The 25,997-nt window shown below is 44.6% G+C and overlaps 3 protein-coding genes across 4 annotated transcripts; 2 read left to right on the top strand and 1 right to left on the bottom strand.

The window, feature by feature from the left end:
- Window positions 1-700: 700 nt before the first annotated feature.
- On the top strand, window positions 701-5,757 carry LOC143477008 (uncharacterized protein C6orf118-like). Its single transcript, XM_076975457.1, has 8 exons — window positions 701-1,506; window positions 1,994-2,589; window positions 3,061-3,183; window positions 3,411-3,470; window positions 3,886-4,001; window positions 4,105-4,158; window positions 5,320-5,554; window positions 5,685-5,757. The coding sequence occupies exons 1-8, from the start codon at window positions 1,482-1,484 to the stop codon at window positions 5,745-5,747; spliced, it is 1,272 nt and encodes a 423-aa protein (XP_076831572.1). The 5' UTR covers window positions 701-1,481; the 3' UTR covers window positions 5,748-5,757.
- Window positions 5,758-5,833: 76 nt separating this feature from the next.
- Window positions 5,834-12,377, top strand: pla2g12b (phospholipase A2, group XIIB). Of its 2 annotated transcripts, XM_076975458.1 has the most exons (6): window positions 5,834-5,958; window positions 6,054-6,761; window positions 8,761-9,383; window positions 10,012-10,100; window positions 11,156-11,321; window positions 11,727-12,377. In XM_076975458.1, the coding sequence occupies exons 3-6, from the start codon at window positions 9,107-9,109 to the stop codon at window positions 11,843-11,845; spliced, it is 651 nt and encodes a 216-aa protein (XP_076831573.1). In that variant the 5' UTR covers window positions 5,834-5,958; window positions 6,054-6,761; window positions 8,761-9,106; the 3' UTR covers window positions 11,846-12,377. The 2 variants fall into 2 exon arrangements, with proteins under 2 accessions (XP_076831573.1, XP_076831574.1); XM_076975459.1 differs by lacking the exons at window positions 5,834-5,958; window positions 6,054-6,761 and having other exon boundaries at window positions 8,639-8,838; window positions 8,920-9,383.
- Window positions 12,378-12,688: 311 nt separating this feature from the next.
- On the bottom strand, window positions 12,689-24,018 carry oit3 (oncoprotein induced transcript 3). Its single transcript, XM_076975136.1, has 9 exons — window positions 23,847-24,018; window positions 21,880-22,254; window positions 21,618-21,731; window positions 21,034-21,156; window positions 20,378-20,500; window positions 14,359-14,519; window positions 13,726-14,138; window positions 13,488-13,587; window positions 12,689-13,325 (listed from the first exon to the last, which is right to left on the bottom strand). Exons 1-9 carry the CDS (start codon window positions 23,920-23,922, stop codon window positions 13,164-13,166), a joined length of 1,647 nt encoding a protein of 548 aa, XP_076831251.1. The 5' UTR covers window positions 23,923-24,018; the 3' UTR covers window positions 12,689-13,163.
- Between the last annotated feature and the right edge of the window lie 1,979 nt (window positions 24,019-25,997).

Below are 25,997 nucleotides of genomic sequence, written 5' to 3'. Positions count from 1 at the left end.
AGGAGAGGGCAGAGCTTTTTATATTTAATGGCCTCCAGTGCTGGGACAGCTTGAAAATGCCATACAAATAAACGGAAGTGAGTTTAACCTAATTATATGCATGTGACATCATATGTGAACACACAGATAGATGTATGCAGAGTTGAACCGAATTATATGTGACATGTGAATACATGTATGCCACGTTATGCAGTGAGACTAGTGCCGTTGTCACTGCATAGTAAATCTATTCATTTAGTATATAAACAAAATCATATCTGCCACTGCTCTTAAAACAATCTGTATGCAATTCACTTTCTATGAAAACTGTAACCTACTTTATGACACCTGCTCTATCTATATGCAACCGTGGCCTGCAGATAGATGCTGGAGTTAAAGGAGGAATTCAGTTCAAAGTCATTTTACCTCCATGGAGCTGCAAACAGTTGTTATGAGTTGCTTAAACAATGGTTTTTTTTTTTTTATCATTTGAGGTTAACATGAAATGAATAATCAAATTGTTTTGTAGTCATAGAGCAGGTCCCCCATATAGAGGCAGTCATGTTTAAATTACATGTGAAGCATCCAGGCCACTAGGTGTCAGTATACTGACTGTTTCATACGGTGGGAAAGAATCATTAGAAAAGATGACATGTTGCTCCTTCATCACAGAAGTGCTGTCAGTTATTTAAAGAGGAGCTCCGCTGCGTTTACAAAATTACTACATTTTACAAAATTGTTTTGGCGTGAAATGCACATTTCTAGAGAAACGTACAGAATCAGAAATGTTCACAATTGTAAAACTATGAACCAGACATCCAAAACATTTAATGACTCTTAGTTTTACTCTGTTATTGAACATTATCTTTGAATAATACATTGCTTGATCCCTGTGACATTGTTTTGCGATAGTTTTGTTAGAAATGTTTTGGCCTAAAACATAGTTTTAGTACAAATTATTACAGGTTACTTCCGTGTTTCCTCAAAACCAAATTCTCAACTGACATTAATGTGCAATAAAATGTCATTTAGTTGTTAGTGGCTTGTAGCCACAGCTTGACTCAGATGAATTAGTCTCATCCTCTGGTAGTTGGCAGGCGAATAAAACACCCTGTGATTTATTTAATCCGTTCATTTTCGTAACCTGGTACAGTTCAGTTCACCATTGTGGACAGTATAGTAGCTACCACCGCCAATGTTGCTCTCGTTTGTAAAATGTGGTTCATTTTCTGACATTTTCTGACACGTTTGTAAATGAAGACTTTGTGGCGGTTCTACTGTCGTTAGTAATCGTTAGCAATTCGTTTTAAAAATCGAAAAAAGTGACTGAATAAAATTAAGAGGTAATACATAAATGGATAATGTTAATATATTTGGTCTTTTGCACAAGACACAATGTACTCGCAGTAAGTGTGTCCGTGGTGTAACCGTAACCAGGAACAGTGTCTCTGCCGTAGCAACCTGCGGTATAAACTTCAGTGGGCCTGTCTGTCTGCTTTCAAATGAGACCGAATAACAGTTTAAGAGGTAAGATATTTATTTTACCTTTATTATTATACCTTAATTGAAAATAATGCTATATGCAGTATTATGTATACAATGTCAAAATTTCTAGTTAGTTAAGTTACTAAGCAAATCAAACTAATCACAGTGTAACTCAGACTATTGAAGGCTGACTGTATTAATAACCTAATGACTGGTTATTTTTGCTTCAGGATGTCTAATGTTAGTTGCTTTCATGCTTTGCATGAAACTTTAAAAAATATAAACGCTCAGCACAGTTTGAGCCATAGGCAGTTAGTTAATGTTACACTAACTGGAACCTTAGTCAAAACTTTTTTATAATTTTTTTTCCCCAAGGAGATGAACATATGAACATATCTCTCCTTTAGATGTTAAGTCACCTCCTAGTGTAGAAGCCATGACCAGCTATGATTCAAACTTAGTTTGAGATGGAGGATGGTTGTACACTGTGATGCTTCATCATGCTCATTTTGGGCCGTTCCCCGTGCAGTCTGGACCATGTCTGTGCCAGGCAGGCCCAGGCTGAGTGGGTCAGCCCTCCGGCAGGAGCGGAAACAGCTCCTGCTGGGGGTGGAGAGAGCGCACAGAGCCGATATCCAGACCTACAGCTCGGGGCACCTGGGACCCAGAAGCTTCTTCCCCAAGCTGCCGCCCTCCCGGCCGGTCCAGCCCGTCTGGGAGGGATCCAGGCACCCGCGTAAACCGCCGCTACACGCTCGCCCGCAGGAGGGGACGGTGACGGACATTCACGTGGAAGAGATGATGGATGCCTTGTATAACTTCACCATGGCCACCACGCTACAGCAGCCGGAAACTCAAGCTTGTCCCTCCGGCCCCGATAGTCCCGCCGGACCCGGCCGGTCGTGGAGGGCTGCAGGGCCGGAGAGGCCACAGACGAGGGACGCCCCAAACATGACTGATCTCTCTCTGGTGAAGCCAGGGCTGCCCCGTGCGGAGGCCGAGCAGGTCCCCTGCTGGTGCAAGCGCTCGCCCTTGGCCACGCCCACCCGGAGAGGCGGGCTGCAACTGAGTCATCTGACCACGAGCGGCCAGGAGGCCCGGAGGCACGAGCGCTGGCTGGAGCAGGTGAGTGCCTCTGCAGTCGGGGTTCGTGTAGCGTGAGCACGACCCTCCTGGGTCCCGTGAGCTTTCACTACGCTCCACTCCACAGATTGAGTCTGACATCACCCCAGCCGGGACATTTAGGCCAATCACGGTGTTTGGTCTACGGAGGTCGGTGTGATGCGACTGATCTCGATGGCGCACACACACACACACACGCAGGAACAGTTTGCTCTTAGGTGGAGGTTCCTCTGAACATACAGTGCAGAACAAGATGGAAGCTTGCGAGATTCAAGACGGTTGCGGCTCAGAAATGATTAGGAGGGCAAGTCAGCCCCAGGCCTTGTTTAGCCAAAAGTGCGACAAGCCGTCATAATCGTGAACAATACGTTCACGTGTACGTTTCCGCCCCGGCCAAGCGTATGGGGCTCGGTGCGCAAACGGAGGGCGCTGATGTAAGTGTAGCTGAGGAAGGTCTCCGTGCGTATGTGTTAGGAGCTGAGACGCACCTCCGCCCACGGGGGCCCCGCCAGAGAACGCCTTGCCGCCTTCCGCCGCGTCTTCGATGACGTCTGCGACGGCGCGCTTGCGTTCTGCGGCGCCCTCCGAGAGATCAAGGTGAGATGGCGTGAGACGCCGCGAGTTAACACCCCACACGGTGCCTCCCGCTAATGAACGGGTCTCACGGAGCAGACCGACACGCTCACACCGCTAGCTCTACGAAGCGCTGCTTATGTAAGTGATGGTGCCACAGCTTCACCTTTTATCAAACTAGTGCACCATAAAAGCTCTTCAAGAATTCCAGCAGCATTATGGAAAACTGAATTCTGTTCCTTTCTATTCAGATGGAGTATGATTTGATGCTGGATTCTCTACTCTCTACCCAGTCAACCCAGCAGGATTCGGTGAGGCCTTCCACTTCCGTTCCATGGAGTTTGATCACTTTATACCAGAAATGCTCTCCTGTAAAAGTCTTTTTTGGTATTGCAACTGAAGACAGCTTTAGGTAACAACAATGATACCAGACAGTTGCCAAAGACAATAAACACACAGTATGTGTGAGCAAGGAATCATCATGGCAGGTTCTGGGCAGTAGCCTACATATTAAGGACCTCAGACATTTAGTTCAGATTCAGGTTTCATGCGTCTTATACCAAATGGCCTTTGGTAGAGTATTATGTAGTGAATGTGCATAATTTAGTCACACAGCACTCTGTATAAAATTAAAAAAAACTGTCAAAACAGTTATGTTGTTACATTATGTTACATTATGTTGGTGTGTGTGTGTGTGTGTGTGTGTGTGTGTGTGTGTGTGTTTAGTCTGCTTTTGTTCCCTTTAATAAAGCCTTCCTAGAAACATCTAAGTTAGATCAAGCAACACGGGAAGTGTGGTCACTGGAGGAGCTCGCCAGGACGGCCCTGCGGGAAAACGACAGGTATCACTTCATACAGGAACTACTACCAATGTTCCGTGTTGCTCAAAGCGTTGATCTGGAATTAACCCCCCCCCCCCCAACCCCCTGTGAATTTGCTGCTCAGGGTTCGAACAGAGTATGAAAACGCTCAAGCCTCGGAGCAGCAGATGGGAGAAAGGTATAAAGCTTCGATGTTCTCCAAAGCTTCGATGTTCTCCAGCTCTCCGGTTGCTCCTGCAGGTGGCTCAGAGGCTCACGGGAATCCCACCGCGCGCACCAAGCCGGACCCTTCCGATTTCAGACACTCTGACATTAAAATCATTCTTTTCCCTGAGATACATCGCGCAGAATCGGCGTGCGACGTTTCTATGGTTGCTTCATCACGATGTCGCACAAGCACGCAGCAGCAGACGGACACAGAACCTCACGTGTTTTTGTGCGACTGGTTTTCCCATAGAGGGACTGAAGGAAAACGCCAACGCAGGACACCGCAGGACACCTTGGGAGCCATACATGGCAGCTTTTCATTTGCAGGACCAGCTGGTGATTTATTTTGTGTGGAGTAAAAATGAAGTGTTGTGAAAAGTTGTATCCTGTACCAGAAATAACTGCAACATATTTACAGCCAAAACGTTCATTTTCAGGACTGGTGTGTTAAATTGACAGTGTTCTAGGTCCCCTCACAGGAAGGGTGATTAATGAAACTAGTTAAGAATGAGCTCAACTAGAGAACTTGAACACATCGGCTGTGAATGTCACATGAGGTTAACAATACGAAATGAAGCACTGAACTTGGAACTAAATGAAAACTTTGTATAGCTAGTGCTTTACTTTTGAATCTGAGCACTTTTTCTTACGAATAAGGGTGTCAGTACTGGTCTACCAGTAACTCCCAAACATAAAAAAAAACATTTAATTGCAAAATATTTCAATTCCCAGTCTGCAAGGCACATTTTCCAGTCTGCTTTTACAAATATGACAGGAATTTGATGCATATGAAATGCTAGTTGGTAGTGTAACAGCAAAAAATGATAATCATAAAAGACTGTGGATAATTCCAGTAAACAGGTATTACACATTATTAGCAATACATGTCCATAGACAATAGTAGCTACAACAAAATTGATGTCATATTTGATTAAATGTTCAATTAGAACGTGAAATTTTAATATGATGCCTATGTGAAATGCCATTCCATCCCAGTGGGTGGCTGGTATTTAGGGGACCACTCCTCTGGAGTTGAGATTATTATATATACTATATATCATATATACTAGAGGAGGAGAACTTTTATTAGAGTTTACATTTAACCCTAAATGTGCTTGTTCTTATGATTCAGGGGGACAGAAAGCCCTCATCCTGGTCACTCTGACCTCACAGCTGCCGAGAATGGTGCCCGTCCAGATCTGGACCAGGATGAAGCCACTGTCTCCACGGTTACCCAGCTTGAGGCTGAGAGACGGCAGGTGTGGAGAGTCTGGAAGGAGGTGCAGGAGCTACAGAAGGAGATCAGAGAGACGATGGTGTCCACGGTTACCACCAACGCTCTCCAAGAATGTATCAGGGACACAAAGGTGACGCCCTCTTTGTGCTCAGTATGTAACCAGAGTTTAGTGGTATATTCTGTTCAGTATGAACTGAATTCATGGCTGATGGTGTATGGTGTGAGGTTAAACGCAGAAGCATGTCTGTTTCTGCCTCCAGGCAGAAATCAGGCATCTCGTAAACTCAAATGAACATCTCAGGAGTGCAAACAAGGCAAGATGAACACTTGGATTTAAGCTAGTTTCTCGTAGTATCCACATATAATAGAAATTGTCACTTACATCTCAAATTCATAGACTGATTTCAATTTCAACTGTTAATCAGAAATGTGGGTCATGTGGGTCAACGTGTATCGGTTCACTCTTTTGAAGGATCTGGAACAAAACATCTCGATGGTGCTGGAGAGAGCAAGCGTCAGTGAGGAGACGAGAGCGTACGTATCGATTTATTGGATCTTCACCGCCATCGTCATACATGGCGGGGCGGAGATTCCAGGAAAGGCCACTGAACTCTGTCACTCTATTTCAGGGAGGCTCTGCAGAAGATATGGAGCATGCTGGATGGAGAACATTAGACCTCCATTAAAAGAGTTCTGCAGCCTTGTGAAACCATCCCAGAGTTCTGTTCTCTTACTACGTTAAAATGTTTTAGCAACTTTGGGTGTTTATGGTTAACAGATTACCCCAGTTCTTCGTAGGTTCTCCTTTAAGGGCATCTGCATGGCATTAGAGGATCTCCGCCCTAATTACTTAAGGTTGCTCTCAGTTCTGTGAGTGCCCTGATTTATCAAAGCAAATGACCCAGCTGGTCACACCCAAACTGTCTTAGTCACTCCTGGTCCTTCCTGGTCATTCAACAGATACTTCTCCATTGAATAGACAACTACTCTGAGTACAATTTTAATAATCAAGTAATGTTAGATTAATAAACAATAAAATAGAAAAACTAGCTCGAATATACCAGCCATTAGGCAATAGTGAAAAAGAATACATAATACAAACATCAAAGCAGCCATATTTCCATGATAAGGAGTATGCGCTCCCTGTATAAGTCCCTATCTTTTTATTTAAGTCCTTATGTTTTCATTTTTGCCTTTCTCCCGTTTGCTCACGTCTGTCTGTGCTCTCATGTCTTCAACAGCGGCCCCTTGTGGTGCATCTTGCCACTTGCAGCTTGACCCCAGCTTGTGCTGTCAATTGTCTCGCTGCTCAGGAAGTTAGCGGTTAGGACGTCTTGGTTAGTTTGCTTGTCTGTCTTTTTCTCACTCTGTCTCTTTCTCACTCTCTCTGTCTGCGGCAGTGCTAAACTGTACTGTTAAGCATCTCTGTGTCTGCCTTTTACGTTACATATTGCATGCTTTCAGTACAAAGGAATATAGAATTTGACCCAGACTGTGACTAGAACATTGAGAAGGTCCAGTTGGATGAGGTAAGATATTACATTGATGTCAACTCTGCAGCTCTGTGTTACTGATTCAGTCGAGTACCCAATGGAAACCATTTAAAAGACTTCTGGATAGTTCCACACTTTAACTCTAGAAGACTTAAAAAATTGAGTAATAGATGTATTCCTGCCTCCGCTCAATATCAAAATATGATTTGTGCAATACAGAATTTCTGAAGTGACATTGTTATGAGTATAAACTCATAACATCACTTGTGATAAGTATACAGATTGCTTGGTTCTTATAACAACCATAATCTGTAATCTATGGGTATTAATAACACTCATAATATTAAACCTTCCTAAATTCATTATAGTGTCTGTAATATTTGTAGGACATATGTACTAAAGACAGAGGGTGCAAAGTTGTCCATTAGAAGATAAGGCCTATCAGTAATGAGTAACCTGGCCAGCGGGGGGGGGTGAAGAACTCGGATCTGATAATGCTGCCCTTTGGCCATCTGACGGGTGTGCCAGTTAATGCAGTTCATCTGTTTAACCACTAGGGGGACTCCAAGTTTTGGCAATGCACTGCAGTAGTCCAACCCTTGGAATCAGTGTGATCACAAGCAGCCCCGTCGACAGGGGGGGACAACCGGGTCTGTTGTCCTGGGCCCCAGCGCCAGGGGGGCCCATCAAAGAGCCCAGCAATTTATTTTTATTTAAAGTCTATAATTTTAAATAATCCATTAAGTGCATACACCCCCGCCTCACACTGAAAAATGGTTTGATCCAGCACCGACTGTAGCCGGCTGGTACCCGCCCAACAGCGGGAAATACAGTGGTGGATCGTTAAAGTAAAGTAAATACAGAAATCTGGAGCGCAGAAAAGAAAGGAAAAACATTTACCTGACGAATTTTAATGTTGCATTGTGTTCCAGGTTTGAATAATGCTGAAATTTAGGCTAAAGTACTTGAAAATGCTTGAAATTGTAACTACTTCGTTTCACAACAAATAGCTGTCTGACTGAACAGTTCCTGTATTACGTTAACAAATACGAGCCTCTTGTACGAGCAAAATCTTGTAAGTTTAACGTGCTGGGAAATATTGAAATGGACCTTTAAAGTGACGTACAAGTGCTTTAATTCCACCTTGTAAAGGTGTATGAACCCTGCAAACGTGACTTTGTTCATTGCGCTGAAGCGCGGCGCGCGCGAAGTTAAAAAATTCGAGAGGTGCTTGAAATTGTAACTACTTCGTTTCACAACAAATAGCTGTCTGACTGAACAGTTCCTGTATTACGTTAACAAATACGAGCCTCTTGTACGAGCAAAATCTTGTAAGTTTAACGTGCTGGGAAATATTGAAATGGACCTTTAAAGTGACGTACAAGTGCTTTAATTCCACCTTGTAAAGGTGTATGAACCCTGCAAACGTGACTTTGTTCATTGCGCTGAAGCGCGGCGCGCGCGAAGTTAAAAAATTCGAGAGGTGCACGACCTCGCGAATCGACAGCGCGTGAGGCCCGGTGGCGGTGCCATTGCGATTACGTAATTTTCGCCGCGCGGACCCTCGCGCCGCGACGCGTCAAGTATAAACCAGTAAGCTGTCAGAAACAGCTTTGATGTGTGGCTATATTATATACTACAGAGGAAATTCAAATGACGTTATCGGGGGGGGGGGGGGGGGGCACATGAAACATGAACTTTCTTGTCCCGGGCCCCAGCAAGACTGTCAACGGGCCTGATCACAAGCACTCAACATGGTCCTTTAAAACTACTCCAGTGTAGATTATTTATTTGAAAGGTTTTTCATTTGAAAAATGATTAATTATGGATTGCTTTTGAATAGTTGTTCCAAGCACTGAGCTGTGAAATAAAGGCGACAGGGTTATGGTGTTGCCCAGAGGAGTATTCTCCAAGAACAGCAGTTAGAGCAGATAAGTGAAGCGCAGAGTGGATGTGTGTGTGACCCTGCAGCACACACACTCTCTCTCTCTCCCGCCCTCAGCTGTGCCCTTTGACCTTTAGTCCCAGCCCCTGCCTCGCTGTCTACTTGATCCAATCAGAGGTCAAAGTCCCGTCCACGAGGCACTATCAGCGGCAGTGCGTTCGTGCGGCACGCCGTGACTCCTCTCACTCCACCGTCGCGGTTCCCTCGAAACGCTCCTCCACCCGTCCGGACATCCGCCCGCACCATGTTGTTCACCCGCTGTGCCCTCCTACTGCCCCTCTGCCTGTCCGCCGGCCTGGGCGCCACGCTGTTCACGTCGGCCTCCGCACAGGAGGTGCCCGAAGACCCCAACGCCCCGGGATCCACCGAGGCCCCGACCGCGGCCCCGGCCCAGGAGGACGAGAGCGACTGGGGCTTCGGGACCATCAGGGACAGCTTCCAGACCGTCAACAACTACTTTGACTCGGTGGTGGAGCTGATGGGGGGTCGTAACGGCGTGTGCCAGTACCGCTGTAGATACGGTAAGGACCAGGGTGCCTCCTTCAGTCCTCACACGCTCACTTTATACTGCAAATCCTTCCACCACCTCAAAACAGCAGCATTACAAATGACAGAAATTTAAATTGTACACTACTTTAGCAAATTCTGATGTTGATGCAGTTGGTGAAGTCTCTGAGCCAGTTTTTGGTCATTTAACTGATATTATCTTGATCTAATCAGTGTTCTGTTAGTTCATTCCATTAGTACTAGATGGCCACTGTGAACTCAGAAGGTTCAGTTGAACAGAATGAACGGGACAGCAAAACAGAGCGCTTTAGATTCATATGGACAAAGTTCAACCATTGCTGACAGGTTCTCATCATTCAATGCTCTGCTTTCTATCCGGCTGGGAATAGAGATTCTTTGGTGATACATCTAGCATATCCAGTCTGTGACTCACATACGCAGTAGAGCATTCAGACCCGTTCTGTCTTGTGGTACTACAAGAGACAGATTTTGACCTCTGCTATCTAGAAGCCCGCTTTGCACTATAAAGTTTAGCATTAGTTTCAAGGCGAACCTAAATGGTGATGTCCACATGAGTCCAAAACAAGCGCCTGGCTCCTTGTGTCCTGCTGTAACGCTGGCGTGCCACTGGCTGTTTGGCAGGAAAGGCCCCCCAAGCCCGGCCCAGCTACCAGATGCCCGAGCCCAACGGCTGCACTTCCTCACTGCTGGGTTTCCAGGTACCAGAAAGTGTATGTGTCTCTTCAACCAGTACTAACACAGACTAACACCCGGCACACACACACACACACTCCTTTAGAAACTGTAGCTGTGATGTTCATGTTCTTTATGTCTTTTAATGTGCTGCTGGCTGAATGTCAGTAAACAGCCAAATCATTATTTAGACAAAACCAAGGAAAACACCTGATAAACATGAATTTTTAAAACTCAACTGTTTTGCTGTAGTAAAATGGTGGAGAAACGCTATTAAATGTCATCGAAACAACAGAACCATATAGCATAAGTGAGAATTATACATGAACCTGATGTAAACAGATACACCTTAGCAAAGTCCTAACCTTGTCTGTAACCCTAACCTTGTATGTAACCCTAACCTTGTATGTAACTCTAACCTTGTCTGTAACTCTAACCTTGTCTTTAACCCTAACCTTGTCTTTAACCCTAACCTTGTCTTTAACCCTAACCTTGTCTTTAACTCTAACCTTGTCTGTAACTCTAACCTTGTCTTTAACTCTAACCTTGTCTTTAACTCTAACCTTGTCTGTAACTCTAACCTTGTCTGTAACTCTAACCTTGTCTTTAACTCTAACCTTGTCTGTAACTCTAACCTTGTCTGTAACTCTAACCTTGTCTTTAACTCTAACCTTGTCTTTAACTCTAACCTTGTCTGTAACTCTAACCTTGTCTGTAACTCTAACCTTGTCTTTAACTCTAACCTTGTCTGTAACTCTAACCTTGTCTGTAACTCTAACCTTGTCTGTAACTCTAACCTTGTCTTTAACTCTAACCTTGTCTGTAACTCTAACCTTGTCTTTAACTCTAACCTTGTCTTTAACTCTAACCCTAAGCCTAACCATGACTTTAGCCCTGTGACTTTAACCCCTTACACTCTGGAGACCTTCCTGTGGATCAATCATTGAAACTAAATTTCCACTGTTGTTACTAAGAATTTACTTTTGATTAACAAATGTTATGAACTACACGATTAATTACGTGTGTAATAAGTCTGGAATTTAAGAAGTTTGATCATTGACACGCACTAATTCCATGTGACGTTCCCCACCAGTTGGACATGGGCATCCCAGCCATGACCAAGTGCTGTAACCAGCTGGACATCTGCTACGACACCTGCGGCTCCAACAAGTACCGCTGTGACACCAAGTTCCGCTGGTGTCTCCACAGCATCTGTGCCGACCTCAAGAAGAGCCTGGGCTTCGTGGCAAAGGTCGAAGGTCAGGAGTGTCCCAGCGCACGCATCCACCACTCGTACATGCACTCACGTCTCTGTGTGTAAACAGCACAGGAGTGTTTCCTGTGTGTGTGTGTGTTTTTGTGTTCTAGTCTTGAGGAGCAGAGTCTCCTAGTCTCCAAGGGTTTTCGATAACATGCGTTATTAGTGTGCACTTTGAGATGTTCCACTATCTAAACACAAACCCTTATCTTTGCTTTCCTTTTGATTTTGCTTACACTGACATTCACTTTGCTTCTTACATATAATAGCTGGCATGAAAAATTACTTGGAATAATGTAATGACGTAAAAAATACTTGACAGCACAGGATAAACGGTTACAACTCCCTCCCTCCCTCTCTCCCTCCCTCCCTCCCTCTCTCCCTCCCTCCCTCCCTCTCTCCTCAGCTTGTGAGATGTTTGCGGACACCATGTACAACACGGTATGGACCCTGGGCTGCAGGCCCTTCATGAACAGCCAGAGGGCAGCGTGTATCTGTGAGGGAGAGGAGAAGGATGAGTTATGAGAGCGTCACACTCCTCCTGCCAACCACGACGACACACACCGCCACCAAACGCCCGCAGAGACAACAGCAACGGCCCAGTGGACTCCAGAAAGAGGAGCAGTTGCCAAACTGGTGCTGTATCCCAGCGATCTACCCATAGCTCTACTCAGTGGTGTGTAGGTACGAGGCCACAGATGCACCTATAGGGTCATTTATAGGAATGTTATGGTTCTGTGGGAAGAGTGTATTTCTGCAGTACCTCCACTGTGCTACTGTTTTATGAGTTTGTCCCTAGCCAAATACACACTGACCGGACAAACCCAAAATTGTGTGCAATTTTTAATGTGCCATATATAAAACGTATGAGACTATTTTGGTCTCAGCCAGAATTTATTTTCAGATGAGTAGATAAATGACTCTGAAGCCGGTTTTATGAAGTGGAGTTACTGTCTTGAAGCGATTCCTAGAGTGATGGGCAACTGTGGTAGGTCACGCTCAAACCCAACCTGAGTGAGTTCTCTAAACTGTTATCAACTTGTAATTTATTAAAATGTCTTTGAAATTAAATTTGAGTTAATTCATTTCTCCAAGATTCATCAGCTTGATCGAAACATTTGAAGTGAAGTGATTTTGTACTGTATTCTGGGGTTGTTTTCTGTTGTTGTTTATCATTATAAACATCAGGCTTGGTCCTTCACACACAGTTGAAGGGCTGGTTTCCTGGATGCGGCCGACTTTAAATGCGTCTTCAGCGGAGAGTTTTTATTGACACTGTGCTACAGAATGAGGTCGAGCTTGGTCTTTGTTTACAGCCCCAGATTGATATGTGCATATTCTAACGTTCAACAAATAACGACCAGCATGTTTACTGACTTAAACATTTATTTTAGCAACAGGATCAAACGTAGTCATTGTCAATGCCAAGTCAATTCCCCATGTATAATATGCACTTTACAGCTTCTGGTAGTATATCGGTACATATTTGATCTGACAAAGCAAGAGCCAGTTGAGGGTGCTATGGAGAGTCCATTAGCTCACAGACTTGAGGACAGATAGAGGAGGAGTGTTCTGGCCTCCTCACTGGAGTGATGTCAGGGAAGATCTGGTAGATAAGATGAGTCCGTCATCTCCGTGTACAGCAATGAGTGACAGGATGGCAAAAGTCATTTGGCAGCTTCATTAAGGAGTACTGAGCTGGAGTGTGTGTGGGTTCATTTGGGCCGTGCGATTATGTCAATAGCCTGTAAACGGTACTGATATGTTGTGGAGAGCAGTTGGAGCCTGAGGTCAAAGTTGGAGTGCTAGACGGTCTTTGTGTGTGTGTGTGTGTGTGTGTGTGTCATGGGTTTGGCAGTATGAAGATAGGGCCACCAGTCAGTGTGTGTTTAAGTTCCTGGTCCTGCTTGGTCCAAAGGCCTCTCCTCAGACGTCTCTGACAGCCCTGTGTGCAGCGAGACTCTCCCTGTCCGCAGACCAGCACGCGACAGTGCAGATACACCGCCTACAAAATAGAAACTCATGATTAGAGATGCTAGAGGATCGAATCACTCACACACACACACACACACACACACACCAGATCACGACGAGAAGGCCGCATTAGCACACGCACGGCTACACCGTGCCCTCCCTCCAGCTGGCCGGCCCAGCAAGGAGCTCTTACTCTGTTGTCACTGCCGATGAACTTGAACACGGGGACCTGGTAGTGTTTAGAGAGCTGGTCTTTAGCAGAGAGCTGACGCACTGTTTCATCCGAAATACAGCTGAAAGAAGAAGGTTGAAGAAATCTAATCAATGTTTATCTTTTCATGCTAAATATCTCCTGCCTTCTTATTCATAACAAAGCTAGCTTGAAATATACGTATATATAAGCTTATATTGTGTAGCGTGTTAACAGTTACCCGTCTTTGATAAGGTAATATTTGAGCGCTTGGTCAGCTCTTGGGCCGGGAGTGGCGAAGCAGCTCTCCACAAGCGCAGCGAGGCCCTCCACCCGCTCCCTCGGCTCCACGCCGAAGAACAGCGAGTCGCGTAACCGCAGCTGAGGCGGGTCGTTATACGGCTCGGAAAACTCCGCGCTTTTAAACAGCTCCAGGGTGAAGGGGAAGACGCCCTCGTTGTGGCCCGATAACTCCAGCGCGGCACTGCGCAGGCTGGGCAGGTAGCCGTCCGACACCTCGTAGTGTCTGGGAAACTCGCACGTCACCGGCAGCAGCAGCTTGGTGGTACGAACGATCAGATCTCCGCTGCCGCCCGGGCTCGACCTCGGAAGGCCCGTCACCAAATTCGTCCCTACGATTTTGTCATCGATTACCTGGAGAACACGACAGAAAATGAAAATAATGAATTAACAATCGCAAGAATGATTAAGGGAATGAGGAAAACACAGATGGTTTAAATTCGTTAATGCTAATATGCTAGTGAGGCCAGAAGGTCGTAAAAAAAGGCGCCAAACTAGGTCGACCACGTGGAACGTGTTTCTTGACAGACGAGAATGATTAGTGTGAGGAGCGTTTCTGCTCGCCGGGTCTCACCTTGACCACAGTCCCGCAGGTCTTCAGGCTGAAGTGCAGGTTAATGTGAGTGCCGTTGGAGACGCCTTGACATGAAGAGTTAGACAGAAATAACTCCAGACCACCTACAAGGTCTTTGGGAACAGAAACCTCGATAGAGCTGGGGTCACACTGCACCGGGACTGCATGGGACACATACAGACATCTACTTAATCTCAGTAACCAAAACAAAATCTTTTGTCCCATTTTATTTAGTTTGTTGTTGTTGCTGTTGATAAAGGAGAAAACGGTTTCCGACATCAACAAAATATCTCCACATTTCTAGTTATTGTAAGCATAGGCATAATTTCTGCTGGCGAAGCCACTTTCTGAGATGGCTGATTTTGTACACAGCACTTTTTGAAATTGTATTCTGAAAATGTCTGTTTCCTGTCTTTGATTCATTTATTCGATTTGAGTACTAATATGCTTATTGTAGTCGATACAACCAACCGTATCATGTTGACAAACGAGATAACAAAACCAACACAGCTCACATTTCGTGTGTGTGTGTGTGTGTGTGTTTGTTTATGTATGTATATATTAAATATAAATATAAACCAGTTATACTACAAATATAGTCTGTTTAAACAGATGGATATTAAAACCATACTGCTAATATGTCGTTCACCACTGATGCGGCTATAACACCTTTTGTGAACCTTTGAGGTTAGTTAGACCCTCTCAAGTGTGCTTGAGGACATGCTGAATTTAATGCAACAACTCGGTCTCCAGCAATTTTCAAATCAAAGTCACGCACCTTGACTTTGACTTTGCCATCCAAAAATACTGGAGACCCCCCCTCACACACACACACACACACCCATTTTCAAGATAACGATCACAATCACAGAACCGAGACTTTGACTGCTTGAATGGTACCCGCTGTAACTATAGCAAGCTGAGCTCCTGTGACCAGTGATGCCAACTTAGCAACTTTGTTGCTAGATTTAGCAATTTTTCAGACTACACTGGCAATTTTTTAAGTTAGCTATTCTTAAAACTTATTTTTGAAAATCGATTCAAATGATATGCATGCATTTTCCCTTAGGACGACTATTTCACACATTCAGTCACAACACTGTCTGGCTGTCTGCAAGAGTGACAGTTCAAATCCACTTTACACCAGACTCAGCTTGCCATGCCACAAATGTTGCTCAATGTGCCGTGATCTTGGGACAGCCTAAAAGCAGGTTGAGAAGATCTTGGGACAGCCTAAAAGCAGGTTGTTCTTACAGGGGGGGACCAGTTCTATTTCACAGATTTGTGATTTGTCATGTTCTCAGTTACTTTTGACATATAAAATCACCATTAGCCAGACTAAACATAGATTTTCCTTACAGTAGAAATGTATGCAAATCAATTTGCATATTGAAATGACATTACACACTTTGATTGGATTGAAATAATAAATATTTTACTAAATAAATATTCAAATTAATTTAGTTTCAAATGAACTTTATTTAGTTAATCAGTGTACAAAACACTGTTTAATGTGTGCAGCAAATATGCAACATGAACACTCCCTTTACAAATCAAGCAGCCAGCTGCACCTTCAGAAGCTGTGAATAAGTAACCAAACAAATGGGAAGCTGTGAATTAGTAACTACAGCTACCAGTCCACAGGCTGTGGGAACACAGTGAAAAACATTCACTGACTAATAATGCAGTGATGTCCTGGTAAAAGAACAAGGCCTTAATTGAGAATGTATTGGCACCCTTTATTCAAAAGAGATTCGTGCAGAGTTGTAGAAAACACAGTACTTTGCAATATGTTCTGATACATAAAATTCTTTGCTACATGAAGCTGTTTCCATTAATGGTCCAGTATTTCGGTTCATCCGAGGATGTGAAGTATGGATTACTAGATTTTTTACGACGACCCCAAATAATCTAGCGAAGCCATATTTAAACAGTGAAGGCAAACTGCATGGTGAAGCAGTCATCTTTAAAGAAGCATTTCACACCGATCCAAATGACCTTAGCCCAGACAGAACGTGGGCACAGTTTTCAATTTAATATCATCCCGCTACGTATTAGTTTAGCCAAGAGGGAGCAAAGAACACAGAACTATCTAAGCAATCAGGCCACCAGTCTTCTCAGGTTTTTAACATGTTCAGGGAATTTCACAATCCTACTTCACAAAGCCTTCAGTAATTCTTTTATCTCTGTCTTCAGATTTCAGCTCGTAGGCTAAATAGTCCATTGGCCACCAGTATGACAGTGTGAAGTATTTTGCCAGATATAGGTGGCACCTCTACTCTGTATTAATACAGAGCCGTGTGGAAAAAGTCCAGGATATACAGGGCAAGCAATTTCCCTCCATACAACAGAAGAAAGGACTGACACACTCTCAGTCGTATCACACGGTCTGACACAGCAATGATAATCCTGGCACAGCAGTGGTCATTTTCAACTCCGTCTCGACGCTACACTGAATTTAGTCTGTGGCTTGACGTGACATGGTGATACGCACCAAGTCGAGCTGAGTCACTGCCATCCAGCAAAACTAACTTCTCATCTCAGAAACCAGGGAGGATCGACTCCTCAGATACTTCCCAACCATTTCAGCCTGAACAATCTTGCACGCACGACGCAACGGGACATTTACACAACGCGCAGTGAGGAGAATCGATTTTGGCTCCGCCTCTCATTCATTTCTGTTAGGAGGTGAAAGGATTACGGGGACAGAGAGCCCTGAAACCTTGTTGAAGAGATGTACATCCTGCAAATCAGATATTCGTGCAAAAAAAAATGCATGATATCAAGAAACATTTTGCTACAGCAAAGCACATTATTAGATCTGCACCGTACATAACCCATGCAGTGCAGACCACTGCAGTCTACATTGCTACTGCTGGGCAAGAACGTGAACAACGGCAGAAATGCAGAAGCTACCATGCCAATGTCCACTGCAGGGCGCTCTTCAGAACCAGCATGAGACCATTTATGACTCGCACAGCTGCCTTTTCCAGATTCTGTGGCAGCAACACACTACTAAATGCACCTCACCAAGGAACATTGGCTCCTTAGTTTCTCAAAAGGGAAACATCAGATGGGGGGGTTGAGATGTTCCATCCCCTTTATCAGATGTGGGGGTTGAGATGTTCCATCCCCGTTGAGATGTTCCATCCCCTTTATTAGATGTGGGGGTTGAGATGTTCCATCCCCTTTATCAGATGGGGGGGTTGAGATGTTCCATCCCCTTTATCAGATGTGGGGGTTGAGATGTTCCATCCCCGTTGAGATGTTCCTTCCCCTTTATTAGATGTGGGGGTTGAGATGTTCCATCCCCTTTATCAGATGTGGGGGTTGAGATGTTCCATCCCCTTTATCAGATGGGGGGGTTGAGATGTTCCATCCCCTTTATTAGATGTGGGGGTTGAGATGTTCCATCCCCTTTATCAGATGTGGGGGTTGAGATGTTCCATCCCCTTTATCAGATGGGGGGGTTGAGATGTTCCATCCCCTTTATTAGATGTGGGGGTTGAGATGTTCCATCCCCTTTATCAGATGGGGGGGTTGAGATGTTCCATCCCCTTTATCAGATGGGGGGGTTGAGATGTTCCATCCCCTTTATCAGATGTGGGGGTTGAGATGTTCCATCCCCTTTTGGATGAGTCTACTAATGTCCATGTGTCAGTGTCTCGAAACACTTGGGCTTGGTGATTCAGAGTTTCAGTGCTAAAAAAAGAACAGTTGTGTCCACATTTCTTGGGCTGCTTGAATTGGAAGGGGGCTGTGCCAGATATATAGTACAGGATGTAGTTGAGTTTCTTGTGAAGTGTAACCTTTAAAGCGAGAATCCTCAGGGTATTGGCACTGATAATGCATCCATGATTACAAGATCTTAAAGGGAAAAATGTGCATTGCCCAACTCATCCTCTCATTACATACAACTGGTCTTCAATTTCCCCAAAACAACGAGGCATACAAAGCAGTGTATGCCACCATTAATTGTGACCAGAAACCCCTGCAGATGACCAAAATGTGCCACTCATTGGCTATAGATTGAGTATATAGTAACTCATATTGAGTCAGTGGGAAAATGTCTTGACAAAGACAAATAAGCATTGCTGAAATATGCTCTGTGGACAAAGGCAATGATGTCTACTTGGCATCCCTGAAATCCTTCCTGTCTGACACACAAATTGCAATAAAGTAAATTCAGAGAGAGAATACAGATCTTGTCAAGCTTTTTGACAATATGGTCCACATTTTAACATCAATTTGCAGCAGAATAGTCAACCGTATGGGAAAAACTGAAGTCCCAAAGCCACAGAGGAAGTCCATCACCATACCCCAGATACCTTTTTGACAGCACAGCCTCCTTTGAGCCAGAGTACGTCAAGGTCATTCAGAGACTACACTGTTGCTTTCAGCAATGAGCTGCAATCAACATGGCCTTGTTTAATGTTGAGAAAATGCTAAAATAGCTGAGCTAGCAAACCCAAACGAGTCACAAAAACCTAATGGAGAAACACCTAATTCCTAGTTCATAATGGATAAACACCTAATCTGTGAGTGGAGCTCAACTGAAAATACAGTTGAGTTTTGAAGTGCGTAACTACACTCTTCCAGATCACGTCTATTTTAAGAAGTGTGCAAAGTTGCGCACACTATGTTCTCATTACCACACTCAAAGGTTGAATGGCTGTTCAGACAAATGAGTGTGTAGTCTGTAGCCTAAAATGTAACAGACTGCTGCTGATGCATTACAGTATGATGCAGGTAGAAAGACAAAGAGAGGTGCATAGAATACACGTATTTAATTTACGTTGCTAGCCACAATTGTTCCATAAGATAGCATTTATTATATACCTTGTTGTAGATTATACCTAGAATTGTTGTTCAATTAGGCAACATGTTAGCTCACCTGAAATATGCTGCACAAAGCTAGCTAGAAGCTAGAATAGTATGCTAGTATTTTTTTAATAAGAAAATACTATTTTAACTATTGCATTGAAATTATTAAATGAGTCAATGTGTTAAAAATATTTAATGTGTATGTCAAAATAACTGTGAAAATAAATCTACAAATTTCATATATATTTCACTCACCGGCAGTAAATGTAACTTCATTGTGTATTCTACTAAATGATGCAGTTTTATGTCATTGCATGACATCATGATGTAATAGCATGACATCAATTAGCAACTTTTAGTAAAAAATCAACCTGCCAGTAGCTAAATGTTAGGGTCTCAGGGTATAATCAATGTACATTCCAACACCGTTAATTCCACTGAAAAACCACATCCACCTGTCACACATATCCATCTGCCGAGCAGATACGGATCAGAGTAGAACTGGCAGCGTTTACATGGGTAATTTTAGCAGAACGCACCATGTGAATGCACCCTTGTAGTTCGAGTGTGCATGAACCATGCTGCCGCAAAGAATCCCTTTTGATGGAGATGCAGCATCAAACTTTGTTTGACATTCAAGGATACATAAAGAACACTGTGTTTGTGCTTATATATACAGGTTTATCTAATGTCTAATCTAACATTAATGTCCTGGGTGATCTGATCATAAGGGACTGCCAAAATGCATAGCCATTTGCACTTGGCATTTTGAATGCATTATGAGTGACCACTTGTGATGGAATTTCTTGCACAATTTCTGCTACAGGAAGTGCATCACTTTGTTTTCAGACAGAAATGTCTTGTGAATCAGGTATCTTATTTCACTGGTGCACCAGCCACCAGTATTGATTTTATCCATTAGCTTAGATTGCTTAACTAAAAACAGAGCAGTTATTTTGTGTTTTGCAACCAGGACAAGGACGTGGTTAATATATGGTACTCTCTTGCAGTCAAGGGCACATCAGGTTACATTACCGTTTACATAACAGCTGTAATGTGGCCTGATGTGTCCCGGACCACCTCTCAAAGTGGTGTGAGTGATCACACTTGTAAGTGCAGGCCACTTATGATCAAAATCGCCCATAATGAATGCTAATGTGGCGTGTGGACAGATGCGTGTTGGAGCCGAGCTGACCCTGGCATGTGCGCTTGTCCTCGCCCAGTGTCAGCCCCCTGGGGCAGTGGCAGTAGTAGGTCTCCCCCTCCTGGCCACAGCCGTGACTGCAGCCTCCGTTCACACTGTGGCAGCCTGCGATTTCTGCGCGAAGCGGGACACATCAGCGTTAACACGGTTAAATCAGCTGTGAGTGATAAGACTACTTTGGCAAATAAAACGATAGTTACGATAGTGCTCACATGTCAGAAATGACACAATCTATTATATGCTTCAAGGAAAGTAGACGTTCAAAAAAGTGAATATGAACGTCCTAGAAGTGGTTCTCGTTGAAATGAAAGCGTTGAGCCGGTTGACTGGATTATCATCCGAGAGAAGCAAAAAAACGAGAATATGACAGTTCACCGTGTAAGAGCTATTGAGCTAAAACTTAACATATTTTAGCTGAAATCCACCACTGATGTGAAGGTAACCTGTTGCCAAATCAGCCAGAAAAAAATAATTAATTATCCTGAGGTAAATATTGGCCCTAAAGCTGTTTAGTTTAACCTCACTAGAGGGGACATGGGCGTACTTCAGTGATTAAGACGGTTCACGACTTCAGACACAGGTATCAATTATTTGGCTTTAACCACCGATACTTGTCTGGGTTTAAGCGAGATCCCGCTGCGTCCCACCGTTGCAGGTTCGGCCGTCCGTGTCCAGTGCTCGGCCAGGGCTGCACTCGCACCGGCGTGAGCCTTTGGTGTTCACACACACTTCAGCACAGCCGCCGTTGCTTTTCTCGCACTCGTTCACGTCTGCAAACGGGGGGGGGGTGTTAAATGGACACACATTAAGTAAGTATTATATCGTGATAATCTGATATCTGATAAGATGAAGACTAATAACAGAGTGGCTGACATCCCTAGTAAATAGATAAAAATCTGGGTGTGATGCCATATACTCCTGTCAGTTGCCCTTGTCTGTGTGCCCTTGGTCAAATGTTTTTTGGTTTCTGTTTAAACATTGGAAAGTATTAGTGAATTTATATTTAACATTGAACAGATATTTAGGAAATCCCTTACAGTATTTTTGAAGGTACACAGCAGACATGAGAAACCAGTGAGCAGCCCATGAACCTTAAAGATTTCGGTTAATTGAAGTTGCTTCTTAGTTTAGAACATTCCCCCAATAATCTCCTCAAACTGACTCTCTCACCTTGACAACCTTGAATGTCTTAATAAGTTTCAACTGTCTCCCCCAAAACCCTTCAGCTCACCCAGACATGTCTGGCTGTCCGGCCCCAGCTCGGTCCCAACAGGGCAGTGACACTCCGGTTCCCCCGGACATCCTGGACCACTGCATTCCACCTCGTCACAGATGTCATAGAAATCTACACACACACACACACACACACACACACACACACACACACACACACACACACACATCACCAGGAATGCATTTTCAGTAGCACTTCAGGACCTCAGCCCAGCAGACACACGTTCCTGGCAGACAGACAGACAGGAGGACATGCTTACGGCCGCAGTAGACGTGGAAACACACGGCGGGCCGGGGCAGGCGGTACACGTAGTAGCCCTTGGCACAGGCCTTCACGTCCACCGTGCCACGCCAGTGGCAGCAGTCGTCGTTGAAGCTTGCGCACGTGGGCAACGCCACCACGCCGTCGGCAACCCGGGGGTGGGTGCCGTTGAGCCAGATGGGCGCGTGGGTGCCGCAGTGGTTCTCCTCCACGCAGAAGGTGGGCATGGCGTCGCCAGCCATGCCCGTGAAGCGGTACCACTCCCCCGCCACGTGGCCGTCGCACAGGGGCACACCCGCAGAGTTGTTGACGTGGTAGTCGGTGTTGCGCCATGGCTCATTGAGGCTGATGTAGGCGGAGCAGGGGTCCGGAGCTGCGGGGCAGGAAGGCGGGTGTGCGTGAGCTACCCGGAGCTGCTCTCGGGGCAGAATTACCTTTGGTGTTGTTCACTCAGAAATATTAGTACGCCTTGCACTGAATGAAAATTATCTTAGTGTTGCATTGACATTTTCTGGCATGGGAGACGTGATAAATGACCTCTAATTGATTGTGCAAAATAATTATTCTGCCCTTTGAGTCAATTATTAGAAGTATTAGCATTTGGGGGGCAAGCTGCTTTAAGCCAAATTTGCATGTAAATTCATTTTTTTGTAAAGTCTAATGTTATGAACCCAGTGTCCCTCAAGCATTGAAGAAATCGTAATAGACATCTAATTTGGAATGTGCCTTCAGGCAGACTGGCTACGACTCTCTTATGAAACAAACATGGGTTTTAAGTCACGTTTGTCAGTGTGGAATCCTTTCTCCTCAGTTCATTTCAGATAAAGCAAATCTCAGAAAAAAAAAATGTTATTTCAGACGGTAAACAGAAACCACGGTCTCCAGGTTAACCAGGAAGTACGAAGCTGGCACACACAGCCTTGCCTCTCACACACACACGAGGAGCAGCCCAGCAGCAGGCTGGCCAATCAGAGTGCGATTAGAGGACTGATCCACAGATGGATGCTTTTTTTAGAGGTACTGATGCAGAACACTAGACACACACACACACACACACACTCACACACACACACACACTCACACACACACACACACACTGGGTGGAACTTGGCCTACCTTTTAACATGCTAAACAGGATCCAGTCACGACCAGCGTTTGGGACCACTTAAGGAAACTGTTCAGGATATGTTGTTCAGCTAAACTTCCAAAACAGGGCTTTGAGTGGAACTATGGGGCACCTTGTAGCCAAGAGAGAATGACTGACTTTAGCAAGACTGACTTCAGCTCAGCACAAACAAGCAGACTGCACAAGCCCCTGCAAATCCTCTGCTGAATGCAGAAAGAACACTCCTTATACAAACCCAGCACAGATACAGAGCTCCTCACTAACACTTCTCCTGCCTACACTGGTCAACTACATCCAGATGAACAGAGCGGACTGCAGAGAGATCTATCTCTTTAGGAAGTTTGCCCAATGCAGGATGTATTGGAGGCAATGAATCACCAGGGATACAAGTCAAGGCAACACGCAGTAAACACAAGATTTTCCGAACACTGCGAAAACAACTTTTTTTTTATAACTGAAATTATAAACAAGAGCCATGAAACTTACTGATTTACATACATTTTAATACCATTAAATGAGATGAAATTCAGGTAACAGTAAGTGTTGTTGCCTTCACGATGATCAAATTGAAGTATAGTCAGCTGATTCATCATAGTTGGTCTGAATTTTCTATTTAATATATTTATGCAGGTTACCCACGCTCACTAAGATTATGAACACTTTCATATTCCATGAGGTATCTGATTAGCTATGACAAGTTTCAATAAGGCTTGTCTTAAGAGGACCAGCATAGGAAACTTCAACACCCACAAAGCTACACTAGCTGCATTTTGAGGTGGCCTCCAGAACATGAGGCATGCTGGAGAACGTGGAGGAGATGTTAGATGTTCAGCACTCACCCATCACCTGAATGGTAGACACAGTGTGGAGAGCTGCCAAAGCCAGGACCATACCAGCCAACATAGAGAATATCATGGAGTCTCTGAACAACAGGAAAGTTGCAGTAGATCTAATCAGCTGCAGGCATTTGTGAGGTTGGTAGAGAAGGAGAGGGTCTTTAATACTGAGGGCAGGGTCTGAGAGCAGCTTGGGTTACAGTTTTTCTGTTTTCTACAACAGTGGAAAGGACAGCGGTCTCACCTTGACCCTCACGTCCTGTCCCCTCGTCTGTCTAACACACACCCCTCTGGTCCAGGAACACGACCATCCTCTCATTGTTCCTGGAGTTTATCCCACTGCAGCCTCTCACAACACCAGATCTTCAGCTCCCACATCTACCAGACATACCTGCTGGCAGCCCAGACCTCCCCTGACATGCTGCTGTGGCCAATCAGGACCTTCGCTATTGATGACTCATCTCTCAGAACTGCCCAGTTTGGTACCGTTTTATGATTTGACGCAGGAACATGGCAGTAATGTGTGCTGTCTCTAGGGCCCAAAGTGTGAGAGGGACATTGTGGTGAAACATCTGATCTTCCTCTAGTACTTCTTGTGCTCATCCTCACGAGGAAGGCCCGGTGAACGCTCCAGGTTTGCATGTTCACTTGCAAAAGGGACGTTTTTTTTGTGTTCCTTTCCTTAAACGGATTGCTACATTAATCAGGATGTTCATTAAGAGATGCAAGGTGAAAAGTGTCAAGCTTCTCAGGAAATTACTGCAGATTATTTAATAGGACCTTCGACTTCAAGCGGGTATTAAGAAAAGCAGCATCACACTAGGACGTGCAAACTAGTAGCGTCTGTTACCTTGTTTGAGCTCTGAAGCGTATGGGATCTCCAAGTGAATACACTGCATTTGATCTGAAGCTCAGAAACTCCTAGTGTTAAAAAACACTGATGCTTATGATGAGTTTTTATCAGGTAGGGAGTACAATACTGAGGATGCAGATGTGAGAAGATCAAGGTTTAGTCAATCAATCAATCAAAGTTTATTTGTATAGCGCTTTTAACAACTCAAGTTGTCGCAAAGCAGCTTTACAGGGTTTACAAGGTTAACAATACTATGGGTCCAGAACCCTAATGAGCAAGCCAAAGGCGACAGTGGCGAGGAAAAACTCCCTATGATGGTGGGGAATAGGAAGAAACCTCGGGAGAACCAAGACTCAAAAGGGAACCCATCCTCCATTGGGCGGCCCGTTAACACACAAATACACAAGTCACACATAATCCACACAATCAGACTAGGTAAAAGGTAGAATTGAAAGTTCTGGGTTTTGATATTGTCACTGTAAATGTCTGTTGATGAATGCCAGGTTTTCATTCCGTGTCGGAGCAGTGATGCTGGTATTGTAGGCTCCGACTGCAGTGTTACTCCCCAGGTGAACCCCGGTATCAGCACATCCACCGGCAGCCAGACCATCCCCCAGGTGCCTGCAGGTGCCTGTATCCAATCGTCTTGGGTAGAGCCATGCAAGAAGATAGATAATACAGACTGAGTGGACATGAATTTAAACCACCGTTGATTTAAATGTACGTAGCTCACGTGCCAGTGATCAGCATGTGGCTCCGGCAGACTAATCTATAGCAGCATAACTAAAGGGAGAGGTTCAGAGGTGACCACAGGCATGAGGGTTCACTGAGACATTGCTTTCCAGTCAAGTCATAGTCACAAATAGAGTGATGCCAAGACACAGCTGGATGACAGCATCAACATCTCAGATCACCAGAAATCTCAACGTCTGGGGGCCCCCAAGCCCCTACACCTTACAAGGGGAATTTTAGCTGAAGGCTTGACTAAACAGGTGAGTCTTAAGTCTAGATTTAAAGATTGGAACTGTGTCAGAGTCTCGGATTGGAGCTGGAAGGCTCTTCTCATTGGATCTAAAACAATGTTTAGTCTTCTCATTGGATCTAAAACAAGGTTTAGTAATGTGGTGCGGCTAGACTGTTCCTTACGTGGTCTCTCTGACTGAAATTATCTTCTGTACACTGGCATGGCAAAGTATACAAGCAGTATTACATAATATGCACACACAAAACTACAAAATGCTACGGTCATTACAACACAAGGTTTGTTTCACGGGGTATCAGAGGGGAAAAAAAGGACTCGG

This window comes from Brachyhypopomus gauderio, chromosome 15 (assembly GCF_052324685.1).
Source record: "Brachyhypopomus gauderio isolate BG-103 chromosome 15, BGAUD_0.2, whole genome shotgun sequence".
Taxonomy (NCBI): Eukaryota; Metazoa; Chordata; class Actinopteri; order Gymnotiformes; family Hypopomidae; genus Brachyhypopomus; species Brachyhypopomus gauderio.
The sequence above is the reverse complement of the archived record's forward strand: the minus strand, read 5'-3'. Positions and strand labels throughout refer to the sequence as shown.

Excerpts from the sequence above, each read along its gene's own strand:
- oit3 (XM_076975136.1), bottom strand. The coding sequence starts at position 23,922 with ATGATATTCTCTATGTTGGCTGGTATGGTCCTGGCTTTGGCAGCTCTC. Across the intron at positions 21,157-21,617 it reads GGACAGCCAGACATGTCTGG|ACGTGAACGAGTGCGAGAAA; the intron begins GTGAGCTGAAGG and ends CCCCGTTTGCAG. Across the intron at positions 20,501-21,033 it reads GGACGGCCGAACCTGCAACG|AAATCGCAGGCTGCCACAGT; the intron begins GTGGGACGCAGC and ends CGCTTCGCGCAG.
- pla2g12b (XM_076975458.1), top strand. The coding sequence starts at position 9,107 with ATGTTGTTCACCCGCTGTGCCCTCCTACTGCCCCTCTGCCTGTCCGCC. Across the intron at positions 9,384-10,011 it reads CCAGTACCGCTGTAGATACG|GAAAGGCCCCCCAAGCCCGG; the intron begins GTAAGGACCAGG and ends GCTGTTTGGCAG. Across the intron at positions 11,322-11,726 it reads CTTCGTGGCAAAGGTCGAAG|CTTGTGAGATGTTTGCGGAC; the intron begins GTCAGGAGTGTC and ends CTCTCTCCTCAG.
- LOC143477008 (XM_076975457.1), top strand. The coding sequence starts at position 1,482 with ATGAGACCGAATAACAGTTTAAGAG. Across the intron at positions 4,002-4,104 it reads GCCCTGCGGGAAAACGACAG|GGTTCGAACAGAGTATGAAA; the intron begins GTATCACTTCAT and ends TTTGCTGCTCAG. Across the intron at positions 4,159-5,319 it reads GAGCAGCAGATGGGAGAAAG|GGGGACAGAAAGCCCTCATC; the intron begins GTATAAAGCTTC and ends CTTATGATTCAG.